This window comes from Oryzias melastigma, linkage group LG1 (genome assembly GCF_002922805.2).
Source record: "Oryzias melastigma strain HK-1 linkage group LG1, ASM292280v2, whole genome shotgun sequence".
Lineage (NCBI taxonomy): Eukaryota > Metazoa > Chordata > Actinopteri > Beloniformes > Adrianichthyidae > Oryzias > Oryzias melastigma.
In genome coordinates, this window is record NC_050512.1 from 14,613,530 (window position 1) to 14,634,886 (window position 21,357).

Consider the following 21,357-nt stretch of genomic DNA (forward strand, 5'->3'; position numbering starts at 1 on the left):
AAAAAAAAAAAAAAACAATTTCAAAGCAGGCCACAATAAACACACATTTTAAACCATTAGTAGTACAAACTATGAAGTGTTGGAGATCATCTTTGTGGATTTATTGTTTCAGGCAAAAAAGAAGAAAAAAAAAGAAGTGCAGCTTTATTTGAATAGCAGTTTTCATCTTCTGAGACACTTTAAAAGGCTTTATACAGAGACACCATAGAAAAAAAAAATAAATACAGCATGAAGGTAAAATAGTAACTCTAAAAAGAAGCGACCACATGAAAACAATAAAGCACTGAAAATGAATGAATAAATAAAAATGTTGTCAGAACTAAGGATTCTACGATTCTGCAACTTATGTTGAACTGAACTGTGGAGTAACTGGATACCATTATGTTAGTATCAAACACATATTGTGCTCAATTTAAGAGGGACTTACTATTTGGTGTTTTATTATATGACATCAGGGATTTTAGCTAATTAAAAAATGATTTTTCTGATTTTCTTTTTTGTATTGCACAAAAATATTAAACCCAAACAAATCAGGGACCCAAAAATTGAGGTTTGAACTGAACCATGAAGAAAGTAACCAAAAAATTAAAAAAACATTTATACACAATGAAGATGTTTTTTTCTCAACTTATTTAGATTTTGGGATTCATTGTATTCTGATTTTTACCTCTCTTAAAAAAAGAAAAAAAAAAGAAAAAAAAAAATGAAGAACACCCACAAAAGGGACAGCAAAATAATATAAAAAAAAATAAATAAAAAAAGTTACGTTTTTTTTCTTGTTACTATCTGGATACCATCTTAAAAAAACAAACAAACAAAAAAAAAGGAAACAAAAAAATGGTCACTATCTGGTGAGCACCAGATAGAGACACTATCTTAGAAAAAAATGGTCACTATCTGGTAAACTTCAGAAAATAACTAGAATATGTATATATTTTTGTAGATAATTTTATTTTATTTTTTACACTTCAATGTCACTTTAGGGGTTCCATAACATTCCTTGAAATACCCTCATTTATTATTTATTTATCGGGTTATTTCTCACTTAAATCATTACTGCAATTGGCCAGAATTAGCGTAGAGGCAATTTTTTCACTTGTAGTCCCTGGACAAATGTTTAAAACGTCAACTTACAACATTAAATCAACAATGAAAAGCACCATAAAACTACACTAAAATACAGGTGTAAAACAATCAATCAGAGTACATACAAACATTGATAAAATGCACACATTATGAGTCAATAAAATTGATTAAAAAATTGACAAGGCAACTACAGATGATGCACATGATTTTATTATTTTATCATGGCCACATCATTCATGTCAATGCAGTGAATTTTGGAGGAAAATATGGTAGAAAATAAAGGAAATGATAGGGTCAGTCAGCATCAATCTTTGAAATTAAGTTAATTTTTAAAGCACTGCACAGTTAAAATGTTTTTATTAACAAAAAACTACAATGAACTCATAAAAAATAAATAAGTAAAAGCTTTTGGTCCCTCCTCTGGACGGACACATTCAGATCTACAGAGTTGACCCTGAAATCTACCTGAGAGGCACACCTTCCATTCAGCCTGCTGACTCTCCACTGCGCATGCGCCCCTGGCTCAAGGGCTCCACTGTCATGGCGCTGACGAGCTGAAGCTACCGGGGTCGATCAGGAAGCAAATGCAGCGCAGCTGGGTCAGCGTTGTCATCGAAGCGAGTCTGCGGAGTTTGAGGCAGCTCTCCGCGCACACCTCCGTCCCTTCACCGGCTGTTACCGGAGCTGCCGAGGGACTCCCCCCGCCCCGCTGTCTGTGAGTTGTCGCTTCCCCGCTGAAGTGAACTCTCTGGCAGTATAGCTTTCGCCGCTCCGCTCGCACGCAGACACGCGCTAAAGAAACTGGATTTAATTGAGTCCGAGCGGAGGGAAAACTGCCCGAAAAGGAGTTCCACCTCACCTGCATTACTCCGCGTTGCCTCGGGACACTTCGCAGCTTTTTCAAGGGATTATTTCGCCTGTCTGGCATCAAGTTACGCACCGGAGCAGAGGAGTTTCATTGGTGACATTTCCAGTCGCCTACAAATTCTCCCTCTTCTATTTTGTTTTTAATCTGTACCCACTCTCGACCTAGTTTGGATGGGGGAAGAAACCGCTTTTGGCTCACGTGCACGTAGGCTGCACACTACCCAGCTGAGGGACTGACTGACAGAGCCCTCTTTCTGCTCCGACACATCAGCTGCACTCCCCCCATCATCATCCTCATCACCGGAGGTGAACAGGTGCCTCACCTGTGAACGCCACCTGTCCTTCCGTAGCCATGGCTAGCGCGGAGGCAGCGGCGGCGGATGGAGCGGGCGCCGCGGCGCTCAACCCCGGAGTGCCCATCCGCGGAATCCGCATGAAATTCGCCGTGCTCGCCGGCCTGGTGGAAGTTGGGGAAGTTTCCAACCGGGATATTGTGGAGACGGCGTTCAACCTGGTAAGCTGATTATGAGAGCTCAGGACAGGCCGGAGATAGACAGCACTGTCACCCTGTTACTGCTGCTGCTATGGGGGGCAAAGAAAGTGCAGAAATCACCTTCAATTTTTTTTTCTAGTTCCAGCCAAATGTCATGTGATTTTAGTGATAAAAGAGGAAATAGTTTGACCCTTTTATTTAAATTATACTTCCTTTTTGAGTTCTAAGTGATGTTTAATTAAAACAAAAGTGTTTTCTTAATTTTTTTATAGTTTTCCAGTTGGACAAATTGTGTTTTATTTCTCATACCTTTCAAACAACTTTGTGTGTCTCATTTGTTAGATGACAAAAGTGTAAGTGTGTGGTAGCGTGACCCCTGTCCAGTATCATTCTAGCAGATCTGCCTCTGTGACACTTTCAGGTCAGCCATAAGCAGGTGCCTCAGCAGTCCAGAGCTTGTATGCATTTCTCCTCTCCAGGTGCATTAGGGCAGCTTTTCAATGCCTTCACGAGAATGAATGAAAGTGTCTGTAACGAGGAAACGCGGCGGCCTCTGGGATTGAGCATGCTCAGTAGGGCTTCCGTTGGCTAGGTGGGAGGAGAGGTGAAGGTTGGAACCTGCTGAACTGCTTTGTCAGTGTGGCACAACAAGAGACGGAGGGGAGGGGACGCCGGCTCATCCTACAAGTTGGGAGTGAAGTTACCCCCTCCAGTACAGGCAGATACAATTATTGAACCATAAAAGCCACTTTTTTCCCTCTTAAATGAGCTTGTTTTTAATTACCATATACTTTTGGAATATAAGTCACCCCAGTTGTGAAAACATGATTTACCTGAGGTAAAAACCTATTTAGCTTCATGAAACATAGGAGCAATCTAGTATATTAGCTTAACATATGAACCGTTATTAAGATAATAGCATAACGAACATGCTAACAAGTCAACTAAACTCTTAATATCACTTCAAATCACTAAATTCATTGAAATCTTCTTTTGCGTTGCTATTAGCAGCAAATGGTAACACACACATCTACAGTGCCCTCTAGTGGTTGTTGCTATTTATTTATGAAAAATCACATAAGCTGCACCTGCATATAAGTTCCACTGTATATGAGAACTGGACTGAGTGACCCCTCCCCCCGTGGTGTTACAAATAGAAAGTTGAAATCCTATTGACTAAAAATAAACAGCTATTACTCAGTCCTACTTTTTGTCAGAATAGCCATTCTTGCTCTGATACCTTCTTCTTAATATCTTCTTTTATAATAGTATTTTTTTTTTAAAGATAACTTTTCTTTATCGGAAATTATTTAAATTATAAACTGACCAATCAGATGCCTCAGTAAAAGCATGTGGTGCCTGCTGACCCACTCGAACACTCGATTGACGGATTCTCCCGAGCTTGCTTTTACCAAAAGGGGTGTGGACTTCAAAAAAGCTGTAGTTGCCATAGAAACATTGACTCAGACCAATTAATGTCGTCTGGCTCCAACATGGCGGCGTCCTTGTCGTGGAAAAATGGCAACTGAATTGGCTTAATTTTGCTAGAAGTAAGGCATTTTTTATGGGCAGCGTCACACTATCTCAGTCCAGTTCTTGTATTTACAAAAAAAGCAACATATTCTTAAAAAAATACAGTTCTTTTTTAAAAAGCTTTTCATTCATTGAGTTTATACAACTTGCTCTTATTTTAACACAAAAAGAAACAGCAGTTGCTCATATCTTTACACCAGTAGACTTTCGTCGTCTGTTCTTGGAAAAAACAGTTATCATAGGAGTTTCTGATTTCTTTCAAGCAAAGTCCAATTGACTCACTGCTAGCATATTAGCATGAACAGATTTAGCATTCAACTCCTTTTTAGCTGCCTTACCAGGCTGCTGGCAGAATGGTGCTTGTTGGGTCAGCGAGTTTGTCGGTTTTGTCAGCGGCTCACGTTTGATGAGATATTTATAGCCTTTCTTAGGTGGATTTTGTTAGATAAAGTGTTCCTGCTTACAAAGCAGTTTGATTTGGTTGGTTGAGGGGGATGGATGGATTTTTAGCTGCACAAAAATGAAGAAAAATGCTAAGAAAAATAGGATACTTGCTTCTTTTTTTTTTCTTAATTTGGGGAATCGTAAAGATGTGGTATTCAAAGTTCACTTCATTAAAAAAAAAGTTTCCAATCTAAGCTCTGCTGTTGTTCAGAGGACTCCATTTTTAGTGTAATCACAATTATTTCAGGGCTTCAAAAAGATGAGGCTATACATTTGATAATGATTACCACACTGCACGCTTTGATTCCTCCCCACATCCTCAGCTCATCCTTCCATTAGTTGATAACATCATTTATCCCAGATGTTAGAGAATTCTCTTTTGGAGCATCACTTCTGAGGCTTTCTTGCTGCCTTGTGCTCCATGTCGGTCAGAGATAATTACAGCATGGTTTCTGATAGACTTTTTTTTCGGTCACAGGTATCAGCGGCAGGTGAGATTACTTTTGACACAATGGCTAAAGTGATGAAATAGGAGCCTGGATTCATATTTACTGGCTTTTTTTTTCTTTTTTCTCAGCTACGGTCAATAATTCACAAAAAATGATGATTTTGCAGTTAAGGAATCTTAAAGCCAATATTGACTGTATAAGAGAACTGGACCATGTGAGTGTGATGTCACTTTCTTTCAGCTCTAACAAAATAAAATCCATTCAGTTACCGTTTTTTGTGACACATGTTGTAGGCAGACGACGTCAGTAAGCAGTGGCGTACGTTTAGACCATTGTGTTCACACTGGTCAAGCAGGGAGGGGCCTTCTCTTCTTTCTCTTTAGCCTCATTTCCACTGCGCGGAGAGGTACGGTATTTTGAGCGGAACGGAAAATGGAATGGTACGATTGGGGGAGAGCTGCTTTAGCCATCTGTTGATGAGCAGAAAGTGATGACAACATTAGAAAGCACCAATATAGCGCTAAGCTAACGTCTTCCTCTGTATGGTGGTATTCTTCTTAGTGGGCTGGAATCTTCTTTCAAGCAACATTAAATTCCTCTTATACACGATGTATAAAAGTAAAGCAAGACTAGTCGCTGGATGACCTCCATTGTTGTTGCTTTTCTGGTCGCTGCACTACAGCGGTAAGTGGACAATGAGTATGAATGTAGCTTTGTACAGTCAATGATCTAAACCTACTGGTTTAATTTGTAGTTCTTTGCCTAGACTTTATACATATGCTTGGCATAAGAAAGCTCCCCACCCCACGTGTGTGTTTCCAGAGCTCAGCCACACCTTACACCTCCTTCAAAAGAGTAACTGAAACACCTTTGTATACCTGTGATCTCAGTCAATTAGTGAAATGAGCTTTCTGCTGCGTCAAGACCTGGTTGTGAAACTGTCGTCTTACCTTTTATAAGCTGTACACCTTAAAAATGAAATGCTTTTATAATATATCTGAGTCTTATTAGCATATGTTGAAACTACCTGATCCTTCTTTGTTTTCTCACATAATTCTAAATCTTAAGCTATGTAAACAAACAAACAAAGCAGGAAAAGCTTGGTTTTTCTCTGGCTTCCTGTTGTATGTGAAGTCCAATGGTCACTGATAGTTCAGCCCCTGCTAACCTTACAGGGGGAGGGTGTGGAATGTGCATTTCTCCATTGCTTGTGGGTAAATGTTTGACTACCTTCAGAAATCACCAGTTTACTCCCAAGTTTCTGCGAAGGCAGGTCTGCAGGTAGTTGGTTTGAGTCACCGTGCTGTCACTGGCCGCTCACAGTTTTCACAGGAAGCAGCCTCATTTCACCAGCACCGTCTGCTGAGAACGAGAGTGCAAAGGTGCTGCAGTTTGCTGCGGCGGTTCAGTGTCTCTGTCTGACCGTGGAGCTTAACTCGGAGGCAGCTTGAACCGGCGGATAAAGAGCAGACAGTGTTGTAATTCGGGCCGGTGTTAAATCAAGCCTCGGCTCTTCATGGCTACACATAAACATGTTGGAACAATCCTGTCGCCCTCTGACGAATTACACTTCTAAACGTGAAATGCATCACAGCAGTTAATACTAAGCTGACTTACTGCCCCACTGTTGTAATGATGGTGCACAGGAGTGACGTTGTGGTGCAGAATATGACTTTATTAAAGCAAAAATTTTTTTTTTTTTTTTTTTGAGTTTGTGCAGAGCTGTGGGGTCAAATCAGGACACATCTACAAACATTCATCTCTAAAAACTGGAAAATATGCAGTGTGTCTTCAGTTATAGTTTTAACACTTTCCTTGCCAACAACAGACTAGAGATGATTTGAAAGCAAAAGTTTTAGTTTAGATAAAACTTTAAGTGTGTGCCTCAAAAGAAGTCCCACCTGCCCACTTTTTGACTGCTTATTTTTCATTGTAGGTTTCAATTTCTAGTGATTTGTTGCACTTTTTTTTTCCAGATTTAAACACTTTTAATGTTGTTAACCTGCTTCTTTTTATTTTGAAAGGAATTTAAAGAAATTAAATATGTTAAACGATCTTATTTGGCTGCAATATATAAATTGTGCACTTATTTAAAACAAATTGGTAAAGGTCGTTTTGCTTGGTCTTTCAATGTTTGATGGCTGACAGAGAAGAATGTTTCACTTTCACACAATCTGGTACAAGTGTCAAAGAATGAAGGCGGATGTTTTTTTTTTTTTTTTTACCTTTATAGTTTTTTTTTCTCCCGGCATGGTTTTGTTCCGTTTCGGTAATAAACGGCCTTAAATAGGAAAGCAAAATGTTCCTGGTAATCTGCCTCATCAGCCCCATCCTGCAGTCCCACCTTTTCATCCTTTTCCTGTAGCTGAAGCAGCCTGGAGCATGCTGTCTAAACAAGCGTGTGTTCATAGTCCTAAGTGCATGATTTGTTTTATTCTCAGCCTGAGGCCTTGCCTCTTGTTTTTTTTTTTTTTTTGTAGGTGACTTATGCAGTTCCCCCTGCATGAGAAACAAACACACAAACATGGAGGCCATTATATCATTTTTGCCTTTATTTATTTATTATTTACAGAGTTGAAGTCAGCTCAGCATGTAACTGCTGCAAGGTGACCGTGCAGGTTTGACCTGTCAGCTTGAGCGCTACCATGTACGTGGTTGCTGGAGGCCAGGAGGGACGTCTGGTTTCTGCTTACCTTTTGAACGTCGTCACAAAGCCCCGCCCCCTCCCAGTAGATCACATCTGCCTCTTTGTTGTGCTGATAAACGGGTTTTCTACCTAAATGATCTTCTGCTGACAGACTGTAAACCTAAAGCAGCTTTCAAATTTAGAAATAGCTGAATAATAAAGTTTAGGATGAATCATTTTGCAGCGTAATGGCTCCAAAACATCTCTGGAATGTTTGTGTGTGTGTGTTTTTCTTTTTTTACTTTTTGACAAATGGTGGGATCTTGAAGAGCACAGCACAGATTATTGACTCAGAGCAGAGCAGAAATATTTGCTTTGACATCTTTCTTTGTACAGCTGTTAAAAAGGCTTAGAAATATTGAAGTGTCTCCTATTAGACCTCAATCAACGGCAGCTAAGAATGTTCAGTTTTAGTTGTTTTATACATTTTTAAATTTCCTTAAATAGTAGAATTGTCCTTCACTGTCCCATAAAAATACTTTATTTTATTTACCATTAAGTTTAAACACAAACAAAAAAGAACAATTAATATTTTTAGGCTTTAATTCAAGTAATTTTCAATTAAATTTTTAAAAATATATCTTGTTTCTCCAGGATTTTCTGGCTAAAACCGGTCAAGTCGATTTTGAAACGGTGTGTTGAACAAGAAACCGTCCTGAAGGTGTTCCAGAACTGTTTACATGCGGGTTTTGGGTCAACAGTGTAAGCCTGTCAGTGGCTTGAGTGATGCACACAAGTGTGAACACAGTTACATTGCTGCTGCCAGTGACAAGATAAAGGAGAGGCTAAAGTCATTTCCTCCCCCAATGCAATGCCAGGAAGCAAAACATGTTCTTGTGGAATTTTCCTGATGATGGATGAAGAATAAAGAAGATTAAGCTCAAAATTGTATTTCTGAATTTTTCAAATTGTTGTGAATCAGGTGCAGACAAAAAAAAAAGCAGTTTGAAAAAGATCGTATTTGTTACAGGCCACAAGTTTCCTTCTCTGCTCCATTCTGATGCATCCACTTGTAGAGGAGTAGACCATGAACAGTGGAGAAAATAAGCATTTGATCCATTGTTGATTTTGTAGGTTTGCCCACTTAAAGAGAAATCGACAGTCTGTCATCCTATATAGTAGGTTTCATTTGAACAGGGAGAGATAGAAAGTCAAGAACTTTATTTTAAAGGGAAATGAGTGTTTGAACCATTTTGCCAGACTTTGTGGTAAAATCCTTATTTGCAATCATTGGTCAGACTTTTCTTGAAGTTGATAACCAGGTTTCTTCAGGAGGAATCATTAAGAATTGGTGGATGTTTCTTTGCAAATCTGAGCTTCAGGTCTCTTCTTAGGTTTTTTATGAGACTGATGTCTAAAGACTGGCCTTGACCTTGACGTTGTCCTGCTTCACCCATTCCTCTGTCACCTTGGGTGTATGGTTTGGGTCATTAACCTGTTGAAAGACTCATCTATGTCCTAATTTACACCTCCTGGTGGAGGGGAGGAGCTACTGGGTTGCTCTATCAACACAGTGAAAGTACCCCCAAAATCACCCCCAAAGCATAATGTTTCCACCTCCATGCTTGACAGTGGGGATGATGTTTTTGGAGTCATATGCAGCATTTCTCTTCCTCCAAACATGACTGGTTGAGCTGAGAGCCTATATTGGTCTCATCTGGCCACAGCACCATCTCCTAATCACTCTTTAAATCATGAAGACGTTAACTGACAAACTTTAGGGAGGCCTACAGGCCTTCTTGAGCAGGGCTACCTTGCAAGCACTACAGGATGTTACACCACTGTGGTGTAAAGTGTTACTAAAGGTTTTCTAGGTGACTGTGGTCCCAGCTACCCCTGACATGTTGTTTTAGAGCTGATTTCTCACTGTTCTCATGATCATGTGATCTACCTGTGATTGACCTAGTAAGCTTTGAGTGTCTGTGCAGCTTATACCCCAAGTTCTTGGATTCACCAAGATGTTTAAGAAGCCTGCTTATTAGAGAAAAGAATATATTTATAGCAGGCAGCAGTGGATTCACTCTGTTTTGGTGTCCTTAAATGACTTTAGACCAAGGATGAGCAAGGATAGCTGAATGTTGGTGTGTGGAACAGGAGCTGTGGTCTCCCTTAAGGGCGGGTTTTGTTGACCGCTGTTTTAAGATTGTCAGAGGAAGCCATCTAGCGAACTACAGGAAGTCTGTTAGAGTGGGAAGAATTACGGCGTTTGGATGCTCTTGAGATTGCAGTTTCCTGTTCTAAATTTCCGAATTTTTAGGCTTACATTTTGCTGTAACTTTTTGTGTGGATCAGATAAGGCTGTTTGTGCAAATATTTTTTCTTTTAAAAATGTTGTCAAACTACTTGAAAATGTAACCCTTCCGCTCTCCTTAGTTTGTTTACATTAAAAGTGGGGTCATCTGGACCCCCCAAGACAGTGCGCTGAATTTTTTTTTATCTTTGATTTTTGAGTTTCACTAATGTCCATGACAGACATAAAATCCTGTCCACCTTTGTCATGGAAGAAATCACATATCAATATGTGGTTGGAGTCAACTGGACCCCAAAGAGAGCGGAAGGGTTAAAATGTGTTTACTGCTCAATGGACTGATTTGAAGCTGGAATTTAATACTGATTATCTTAATTTTCTATTCTTGCAGCTACTTTCCTAAAATTACCTTATTTGAAAAAATAAGAGTCAATTAATCTTTGAAAGTCCACTATTTTTTCAAATGTATTTTCCATGTTTCAGAAGCTACGCTTAAGGAACAGGTGAAAGAAATAGATTTTAAAAATAATTTGAATGCTTATTTACCAATTCAAAGCAAAAAAATATTCTTAAAACAACATTGCTTTTATCTTAGCTTTTAGCAATTACATATCTTACTCAAAATCCTTTTAGCCTCTTAAAGTTGGCCCGGAAAATGAGGAGAACTGCCTCAGACTTGGATTCCGATGTCTAATGAGGGTCATTTCCGGACAAGCCTTTTCCTTTGTTGACAGTTGCAGCCAAGCTTCAGCTCGAGCTTGATCTTCAGTCAATGCAGTTTACAAATGTGTAAGGCTATAAGTCCTTAAGTGATGCATATATGTAAGGAAGAATTAAAATGTCCAAATTGCAATTAATTAAAATTTGAAACATTATTTCCGCAGGCTGCTGGAAAAGCTAGTCTTACAGTGTGTGACAAGTTTTCCAAGTTGCACTCTGTAAAATGTTGCTTTTTCTGATTTTCAAAGCGACTTCTCCATAATTGAATTCCGCCAATGAAAATGAAAAGTCGTATCACATTCTTACCAGTTGCTCTTTGATGGCTGCAGAGTTTCTTGTTTTGTTGATGCTGGGTCACACTTCACATTTGTGCTGTCAACAGTGACTTTCATGGAGGGCAAACGCACCAAACAGCTTTCACCTGAAAGGCAACTTTTCACCAAGAAATGTAACTTTTTTTTAACAGAATATATATTAAACGATAAGAAAATAGACATATTACTACTCTGTCTTAGATATGTATCACATACATTTATATTTTATTTCTTAAACTGTAGCTTTGAAACAATTTGGTATCATTAGTGACATTGTGTGATTGTCAATTAGCTATATAAATTAGAAAAAAGTCAAAACCTGTACAACACTACACCATCCAAATGTTAACATATATTTTAGCCAAAAACGGGTCGATTCCATTTTTTTAGACAACAGACAGGTTTGTATATATAAATATTTCTTATTTGATGTCTTCTCTTTAGAACAAGAGCAAGTGATGTCGCCGTTTTACTGATATTTTTAGAATTCAAGCTGTTAAAATATCTCTCCTTCTTTCTCATCTCTCAAAAAAGCTGTTTTATACAAGGTTCATAGCACTGTCAGAATTGTCACAGTCTGCCATGTTAATAATCACTGTCTCTTGCTTTGCTTGTTTTACTCCAGGATTTGTTTTTTTTTTCATTCAAGAATTATAGAAGATTTAGATTTTAGTTTGTCTTGAGCTAAAATATTCAATTTTTTTAAAGAAAAAGGACCTAATTTTAATTTGTCTGTATCAAATTCACACCGACTGCCTCTATCTGTATGTGCATCAACTCATTGCTCCACGTTAGTCCAAAAATGTGTTCATGAGCTTGACCCCCTAGATGTGCCAAATGTTTTGATACATGAGGTAGTGTCATCTTATGTCATTTACAATGCATGAAAAACAAGAATGATATTGAGAGATCACTTCTACTGCAGGAGCTCCATCTGAATGATGGCGGCTTTCAGCGGTACTTCTGGCTCTCTGTTGCCCAGTTGGGCAACTTGCTGTACAGTAATAGTCCAGGTAGGGAAAAAAAAAATAAAATAAAATTAGATGATCTTTTTGTTGTCTCAATACAAATAAGGAAAAAGTCAAAGTTCTGGACAAGAACGATAAGTTTATCCTCCTGTTGGTTTTGGACTCCACCTGTTGATCACGCCATAGGCCAAAGTTGAGTCCCTGAATGGTTGATGCGACAAATCTTTTTAACCAGAGTTCAGATTTTTAAATTCTGGTTGTACCACGCTCCCAAATTGTGCCATGACACTTAAATCGTGCTGCTGCTGGACCAACACGCCCTGCCCGATGCTCAGATTGTGCCACAGACCTTAGATTGCATCTGTACATTGACTTGACATTAAAACTGGATGCTTCTTCGTGCGAACTGTTTGGTGGGAACTTATCTTAGGAAGCCCCTCTTTTTTTGCTTGGCTTTAATGACAAGCTTACAATAATAGTAAAATCCAACAACAAAAGGCAAAGTCAGATATCTGTTTTTCTGATCAACTTGTGTAAAAAGGCTGCAAGGAGTGCAAAAGGACGTCCTCATTGCCCTCTGCAATGGATGTTCAAATGGCCACTTCCATTGAAAAGTCAATGTAAAATCGCATTTCAGGTTTCCACGTTCAAAACTTGTTTGTGCTATGCACATTTTTAGGAGTTCTAAGGCTCTACATACAAAATGGGTGGCCATTGAACGTTTAAAGTCAAACTTTGATTATCAGAGACTTGGACTTGATAGTGAGATTTAGATGGCATCCCCTTTAATTCAGTCGTCTGAAAATTGATCATAAAGGAGAAATTGATAATTCTGGTTTGTGCCCAAACAGCCTGGACCAAGATTCACAAGATTTGCACCCCTTTGACATTTTGCGCCAAGCCTTTTCCAACTGTAGGTGGAAGACGTGCGCTAGTAGACTGTACAAAAAAAAAAAGAGTAAGTATTCTCTCCCCGCTTGTCCAGTGTGAACGCTAAATGTGCGTTCGTGAACCTGCGTCACATGTCTGGTGTGTCTGTAGCGTAATAGTTTCCACCTGACTTCAGGTTTGCCCAAAAGACCAGTCAGTGTCTGTCGATGTGCTGACTGGAAAAAATGCCTACAAGGACTCTGCCCTAAACCCTCTGAGTCCTCTGCTTTACCTACTGATGTTAGGACGTGTGAGAACTTTGTCCCCAGTTCTGAAATATGGAAACATTAACCCATTCACCTCGAGCCAGGCTTAGAAAATAAAAAATTCCAAAATTGATAAAGTAAAGGGGCCTCCTCTCCATTGTTTACATGAACAACATGCCAAAGAATTTTGGGTAAAAAATATATATTTTTTAACATTATCATTGAAACCGCTGCAGATCAATGTTCTCAATCATATAAAAAAATAAATAATAAAATACTACAGTCCCTTTTTTTTACGTTTACATCACTTAAAGCAGTTTTTAAGCTCATCGGCGTGTTGGAAATACAAGTGTCTGTGAGGAGAGACAGATGAAAAGGATGCTGTCATATCACGACTCCCGTTCAGTTCAGTGCGATTGATGTTTTAGTTTGGATCAAAGTGTGTGTGCGTTTGTGTGTGTGGCAAATAAACGAAACAGCATTGGGTTGGATGGCACTTTAAAATGGAGCCACTTGAGAGGAAAAGTAGGCCAGTGGTGTGTGGTGAAAGTACGGCCACTCTGACGGCTGGTTTGAGGATTTTGCTGCTGTCATTTACATTTAAAAGGGTTGGAAAACCACAGTCAAAATAAGTTTCTATAAAAGCTGACATTTCATCAAACCCTCTCGTAGAGGACAAGCTGAACCTAACCTTTAAAGCATCAGATCCTATTACACAGGGTGGATTTATCTGATTAGTTGTGTATTTTCCAGAAATAATGATTAATGTAGCCATCTTATTTAGTTAAATCTGTCTTTGAATTATTTCCCTTTCTCCAACACATACTAATATTTGGTAAATATACAGTATTTTATCAGTTTGCACCATTTTACCTCCCCATACAGACTGTATTGAACAAAAGATAAGTATCTCTAGAGTATCATTAGAACACAATGAGGACTGCAGTACAAACACACCGTTCTTTTCCCTGCACCATATAAATGTTTTCCTCTCTTTTATCTCCCCCTTTGATATAAAATGACCATCATTTGCTGCTTCTTGTCATCTTCATCATCACGTCCTTAATATTTCTGAGGAGACCGTTTCCTTCAAATATCAAATAACAATTTTTTTTCATGAAATTAGTTTGCTTTTCTTTTTTTGTAATTTAAGTTGTCCAGCGGATGATCAAACAGATGAAAGCTCAATATTTGACTGATTTTATTGTTACAACCAGGATTATAAGATTCCCATATTTTCGGGCGGTAAGTCACACTAGAGTATTGCAAGAATTTTTTCAGTCGGACTGAAAAAATGATTTCTTTCCGGACAGAGCCTGCTTAATTTGTCCGGATCAAGTCCTAAACCTTGCTTGTGGTCTGTATTCAGACTAGGGTCTGCTGGAGATTTCTGTTCCAGGCCAAACCTTGTAAACAGAACCACATGACTAAAGATCTCCTTAGTCATTGAGCAACAGTTATGGGGGCGGGGTTAAAACAAAGAGAAAGATGGAGATGCTGGACTTTGCAAATACTTGTCAAGATAGTTTACTTATTCAAACTTTTTGTTTTGCTGATCAATTTTGAACATCTGTATCAAGGTCAGGTACAAATCTTTTTTCTGCAACTTTTGTACAGCAGGGGCATGCTGTAAAGTGGTTACTGAGGATCCTACAAGGTACACTAATAAGTGTTTGTAACATATAGATTGTTAAGAAAACAGTTTGAGAAGCAATGTGTATCATGCTAAAGTTGTTTTTATGAGCCTGCATGCATTCGGCCACATTATACTGAGTTGCTGTTGCATTGCTGCTCCACGTTTGTCCACTAATACCACCTACAGTGATGGTTTTGGTCCTGTTATTTCGCTCTCCGATCTGATCGTATTCAGACTGAGGAATCTCAGAGCGAACCAAAGTTCAGTCCGATTGGAAATTAACTGAGACCGCTTCAAAATATGGGTCAGATAGTGGCTCTTGGTTCTTTCTATCTCAGTGGTGCAGCGGTAGAGCGGTCGACTTATGATCGGAAGATCGCAGGTTCGATTTCTGCCTTGCCCGTCCATTTGTTGAAGTGTCCCTAGGCAAGACACTGAACCCCAAATTGCCGCTGGTGGGAGGTTGGCGCCAGTGTTCGGCAGCGGAGCCACCACCAGTGTTTGACTGTGTGTGTGAATTGGTCTGTGACCGTCAAGCGCTTTGGGCCCTCAAAGGAAGGTAGAAAGCGCTATAGAAGTATACGCCATTTACCATGTGGTTCCGAACCGGGGTTTGCTTGTGGGTATTCAGACTGAAAATTTGGTCTTGATTTTCCGGGGAAACGAACTTGGGTTCAGTTTTAGCAAACCAAATGTGTCCAGTATGAGAACAAGAACGCACATTTCATTTTGAAAGACTAATCAGATTAAAGGAATAGATAACAATAACTGACTGAATATGTGCACGCTTCACTACAGTAACCATATTTAGCTTCGTAAAACACAGGAAGAATCTAGTATATTAGCCCAACATATGAACGATTATTCAGATAATCATAGCATAAAGAGCATGTTAATAACTCAACTAAACTCTTTGTATCACTTAAGCTCTAAATCTGTTTAATTAAAGTGAAAGACTGAGCACTTTCAATGTTGCATTACTTTTGGTAGATAATACTGATACACACACTTATAGTGCCATCTATTGTTTGTTGCCGTTTAAAAAAAATGTAAAAGTTGCACCTGAGTAAAGGCTCCACCACTGGCCAGACTCTGCAAAAAAAATGCAACTTATACTCGATAAAATATTGTAATATATGGATAAGGTGTATATTTGTACAAACCCCTTCTGTATTTGATTCTAAACTTTATTTTTCTATAATTTTTTTCAATTAGATTGTATGCTGCCTTCACATTTTTTATTGAAAAATGAAAGTGAAGCCAGGGAAATTAATTGGAGGGTAATGGGAAATGGATAAATACATATTAATATTCAACAAAAATGTAAGATTCTTTGTTTTTGCAATATATATATATATATATATATATTATATTAACCAAAATTGCAATTTATTAAAGGTTTCTTTATTTTCTTTGTTTTATCCTGTTTAGAGTAATTTAGTGGTACTCTCTGAAACTTTGGCAAACATGAAAACATAAATTTCGTTTTTAGATCCTGACTCCTGGTCTAATTTGATAAGCAGGAGTGGCGTCTATTTAGGTGTCTAATCAGGCATTTTATATGCCTTGTTTTGTTACTCTGCTGTTTATGCGCCAATTTCTATTCCACTGTTGAATGCTATTGTTCAAATTCCCCCGGACCAACTTTGACTCTTAGTGTTTTGGCATGCTATTCATTCGTGCCATCCTCCGGTGTTTTCTCCATGGAGACCAGAGAAGCCTGTTTGTTCTTTGTGTTCCAGGCCGATGGCTGCTTGCTTGTTCAGCCATGATTAATTCAGGCAGACCTCTGGAGAGAGCAGCCAGGCAGGGTTACCCAGCCGGGGATCTGGTGTCTAGCAGCCATAAAGTCACTGACATTTATCAAAGTTATCGGCACACGTGTCTCGTGAAGACTGCGGTTTTGGCAACTTTTCGCCCATTCTCAAAATAGTATTGCACATGATTAAAATACAGAAATAATTTAAGGGCTGTAATTGGGATTCTCTGGTGCATTTAACAGTGGTCACATTACCTGTAATTACTACGTTTATCCTAAACTCGCACACATTTCTTTTTTTTTGCAGCAAGTGACAAATTGGGTCCAAAATTAGCCCCATTATCCTGGGATGTGTGCCAGGTGTGTGTCACTGCAGTGTGACATTTGTGCCATCCTCTTATTAGCCCCATCTGTGTCATTCCTCGGTCAGCTGAACCTGACGGATAGATGAATCGTGCGCAGTGTCAGGCTCATAAATCAGTTAATGCTGGAAAATGGCACCTGGCATTTGGTGATGACAGCAGCGGCTGGAGTTGGAAGAGTTTCTGCACTAAAAGAGACGCTTCTGACTTATGGAGGAGTCAGAAAAAGGCACACAGGATAAGAGCCTAGCATTTGCCTCAAGCAAGAGAAGCTTCTACCTGATAAATTGCAATTAAATAATTAATTAATCTACTTTTTTTTTTTTAATCTATTTAAAAATAGTGTGTCAAAAATCCAATATCTACATCTGCATTTCCTCTTATTTTAGGCTGGAATGCTCAGCTAAGATAAAGAGAATTAGTTTTGGTGGGGATAACATCTTAAAAGAAATCAAAATATGTAATTTAAATGAATCACGCTCTTGAAAGGCTCTTTCAAAAAGATAGCGGCACAACACAGGATGATTGTGGTGAAAGCTGCATAACATACCCGTCCCAAATTGTCACATTACGTTGAAATGGGGTTAACGTATGATGAGTGTAAAGGTCAAAGTGAGTGATTCACACCATACTGATCAAAAATATACAGGGAACTCGTACTTCACAGAAATGATTCATTCTTACTCTAGAAGCATCTACTATCTTTAAGGTTACAGGTGTTTTATTTTAAAAAAAAGCCTGCTGCATTTATGAACGTTAATATATACATTGATTTTATATTATTCAATGACTTTGGATCTTCTACTTTTGGTTAGCTTCTTGGGGCATATTGTGGAAGCTTTATTTTAACTGGCTTTCTGTTTTGAGGCAGTAGGAGAACTTATTTATTTTTTCAGACTCTTGGCTAGCTGAGTTTTTAAAGAGGTTGACAAAATCTTCTTCATACTTACTTATTTTTTTTTTACATTTTTCTTAACAGAACTGTAGTAGCCCTGAGTGTGAAACGGTCTGTTTTTCTGCCTCTTGCTGGAAGGGCTTGGTATCATTTTAACATTTTAGATGCTGATATAATGCCCTGAATTTTAAGACTCACTCCAATAAAATTTGTGTTAGTGCTAAAAAGGTTTTTATTCAAATCATTGAGAATCGGGAGTAGACAAGAAATTTTTGTTTTTAAAAAAAAGTTTATTTGTGACGTAGAAAATATGCTAGGCGGGCCACAAGCTCCCTGCTCCGCTCTACTCTGCAAAGGGGATGGGAAGGGGGGCGGAGTTGCTCTTCACCAACAGTCCCACACACAACGCAAAGGCACATTTTTGAGCTACTGCTGGTTTGCAGAAACTTTGTTATAGAAAATTTTGACTAAAAATGGCATAATCCTGATTATAACAAAATGGGTCTTTAATAATACATCCTGAATTATATCTCTTTTAATGTAGATTTTAGAAAATATTTTTTGACAAAAGTATACTCAGTTATCTTAAAATCTTTGTTTTTTCTGCACTAACTCCTTTCACAGGGCTGTCTCTTAAAACAATATGCAAAAAAAGAAACTCAAATTCAACAACATTTTATCAACGCAACACTTTGGTTAACACAGTTTTAATAAATTTTAAGTATTTCTTGTTTTCTGCTTCTGAACATCCTTCAAATCAATTGTTCTGTGTTAACGAACACACTAACATCATCTTAATGATCTTCTTCTGTATCAAAATTTGGGATTGAATGATGACAATTTTTTCAATACTTCATTGTATTGAGGCCATTTTTGAATAAATATTTATGTAATTAAACACCCAGCTGTTGCAAGCTTTTCTATGCTGTAATTCTTCACTTCTGTCAAGTGATGTGATTTACCCCTGAGAATGACAGACCTGCTTTACAAGCCTCATGACAGTTTGAAATATCATGAGTGAAAAAGTCACATTTATTTTGTGAATGCTGTTGGGAGAATAACTGTCGCAAAAAGATACCTAGAAAAAGCAAGATCACAGATAATTTCAAAATAATATAAATATTGAGCAAAAAAATGAGAACGATGCAAGTAACAAGTAAAGAAAAGTCTAATGAACTTTTTAAAAACTTAATTGAACCCCCATAAGGGCTTTCCCCTGCATCAGAGTGCATACAAATCTACTTTAGCTTCTTTTAACCCTTTTATTACTTAGTTAGCTGGTGATTTCATTCTATTTTATTGACATGAAAATGCTAGCTTTATTACACTGATACAAACATATTTTACTTTTTTAACTCAAGGCTGTGGAGCCTGAATGAGTGTTTTATTATGTGGATGTGAAATAGAGCAGCTGTGTTTTGATAAGAACTCATGACATTTAAAAGAATACCTACATGTTCTTTGAAATGGGGTAAAATACAGGATGGATCAGTTATTTTGTCTTTTTAATTGTGATAATTTGATCAAAGTATTAACCCACTTGTTATAATTTTAACTTTTATTATAATTTTTAATTCCCTTCCACTTTATTCTGGTTTTGAACTTTGACAGTTTATATATTTTTAACAGAATTTGTCCAATAGTCAAAAACTGACTAACAATGTTATAATGTTTTAGTGTTTTTCCAAATACAGATGATTTTGTGCAGCACAGTGGGTGTTAAACGTCACTGCACTATTATTCAGTTTAGAAACCGTATAAACATGGTTGAAATGAAATTCTGAAGTGTATTTGAATATCAAGGGTTTACTCTGCTACAAGCTTTACTTCCTTGTAAAGCTTTGCGGAGTCCTACCTCAGGCTGTGTCACATGTGGTTAGCATTCCAAGACCACTTACAGCGACAAAAGACCTCTAATTTTCCTTCTTCTTTTTGTTGTCTGTCAGGATGTCTCGTTTAGTTTGGCTGACATGACTGCTGAGATTTTGTGTTTTTGTCGTATCATTGTGTTTAAGGTCTTCTGCACACACTGATTGTGTGACAAAACTACAAGCTGCAAAAAGTGTTTTGCACCAAATGTTCCTTGTATTGAATTATCATTGTATAAAGATAAATATTTTTCATGCTTTCTAGGTCTTATCCGTCTAACCTTGTTTTGCATATGTTCTGCAGCTGGTGGGCGGTCAGTTCGACCTTGAGATGAACTTCATCATTCAAGAACCGGAGAGCATCGTGTGCCTGGTGGAGCTGTTGGACAAATGCGAGCCGACCTGTCAGGCCGAGATATGGAGCATCTTCACCGCCATCCTCAAGAAAAGTGTCCGGAACCTGCAGGCGTGCACTGAAGTGGGTCTTATTCAGCAGGTGCTCCAACGGATCGCCACCACTGACAGCATGATAGCAGGTATTAAACGTCTAATTAAAATAAAAAAAAAAAGGCTCCAAATGTGTCAAAAATTGACTTTCAATTGTCATTTAAAAAGCAACAAATCCAAGCACTGCACTTTATTTTCTTTTCTTTATTTTTGGTTTTTGATTTTGATTTTAGTTTTAGATTTAGATTAGATTTTTTTAAATCGTATTTTTAGCAGAGACACCATTGAATATGTAGTATTGTCCAAAAACTGTATTTGTAGATGCTTTTGGACACATTTGGATACAGAATAATCATCCCTAGCATTGAACGATGCTCATTAAATCATATCTTCTTTGGCGTGTTTAGCAAAAACGTTGCTGAACATACACTTTTGACCTCCGTGTGGAAGCAAAGAAAGTTTTGAAGAAAAACAAAAAATCCAAATAATGTCAGTGGAATATTACAATCATTTCAACATTTCTCTTGTGCTTATTGCGACTTAATTGTTCCGTCTTCCTGTGCAACGCCGCTCTGTAACGAGCGTTGTTTCAGCCCTCCCTCAAGTCTCAGGGTAGTGTGCTGCACATCTGCAGATTGGTAGGAATTAAGCTTCAGCTCAGTGAACTTTTTCCTGCTGGAACAGTTCTGGCCTCAAGCCTTTGTGCAGTGAGGCAAAGGCGTACATCCCCAGCAGTTACTGGACAAATTAAGGAAACTGCTACTTTTTGTGTGTGTGGATAGAGTATATTTATTTTTTTTCTTGTTTGGTACAAATTTTAACTTTTTTAGTCAAGCTAAAGGTTTAATACTTAGTGCTTCATGCTCAAACATCTGTGCACATTAGATGACAAGTCATCAATTTAACTTTATTTAGAAATATTGACTTAATCAATTGCTATTATTTTCATAAGACGACATTATTTTTTATAATTATAAAAAACACAAATAAAGATGTTCTTCTTGTCCTATCAGATGTTCCTTGTCCAGCCTGCCATGTTACATCCCTGTTTTCACCGTTAACCTTTACCCTCTGCTGTGCGTCTTGCAGACCTGCTGGTGGACATGCTGGGTGTCCTCGCCAGCTACAGCATCACAGTGAAAGAGCTGAAGCTTTTCTTCAGCAAGCTGCAAGGGGAGAAAGGCCAGTGGGTGAGTTGGAGTCATGATGTGGTGATACGTCTTGGCTGACCCGCACGGGGAACGCGCCAGCATCTCACGGACCGTTCCAAACCCCACAGGCAGCTCCCCCCCAACAACAACCACACAGTCGGGACAAATCCATTTGCAAGCAGGGGAAAACATCTCATGTATAGGATGCAGAAAACCACTATATGGCTTTTCTTAGATCCTTTTAACAACTACAAATTTGGAAGCCGTAGTGTCATTTCATCAAGAATTTTTGATA

The 21,357-nt window shown here is 38.3% G+C and overlaps 1 protein-coding gene across 2 annotated transcripts in view; it reads left to right on the plus strand.

Annotated features, from left to right (window-relative positions):
• The first annotated feature begins 1,331 nt into the window (after positions 1–1,331).
• The window catches only part of lrba (LPS responsive beige-like anchor protein), a 176,747-nt gene continuing 156,721 nt past the window's right edge, over positions 1,332–21,357 (plus strand). For both annotated transcript variants that reach the window (XM_024259407.1, XM_024259408.2), the window contains exons 1-3: positions 1,332–2,467; positions 19,769–20,000; positions 21,001–21,101. In XM_024259407.1, coding sequence (XP_024115175.1) covers positions 2,306–2,467; positions 19,769–20,000; positions 21,001–21,101 — 495 coding nt within the window. In that variant the 5' untranslated portion in view covers positions 1,332–2,305. The remainder of the gene's footprint in view (positions 2,468–19,768; positions 20,001–21,000; positions 21,102–21,357) is intronic.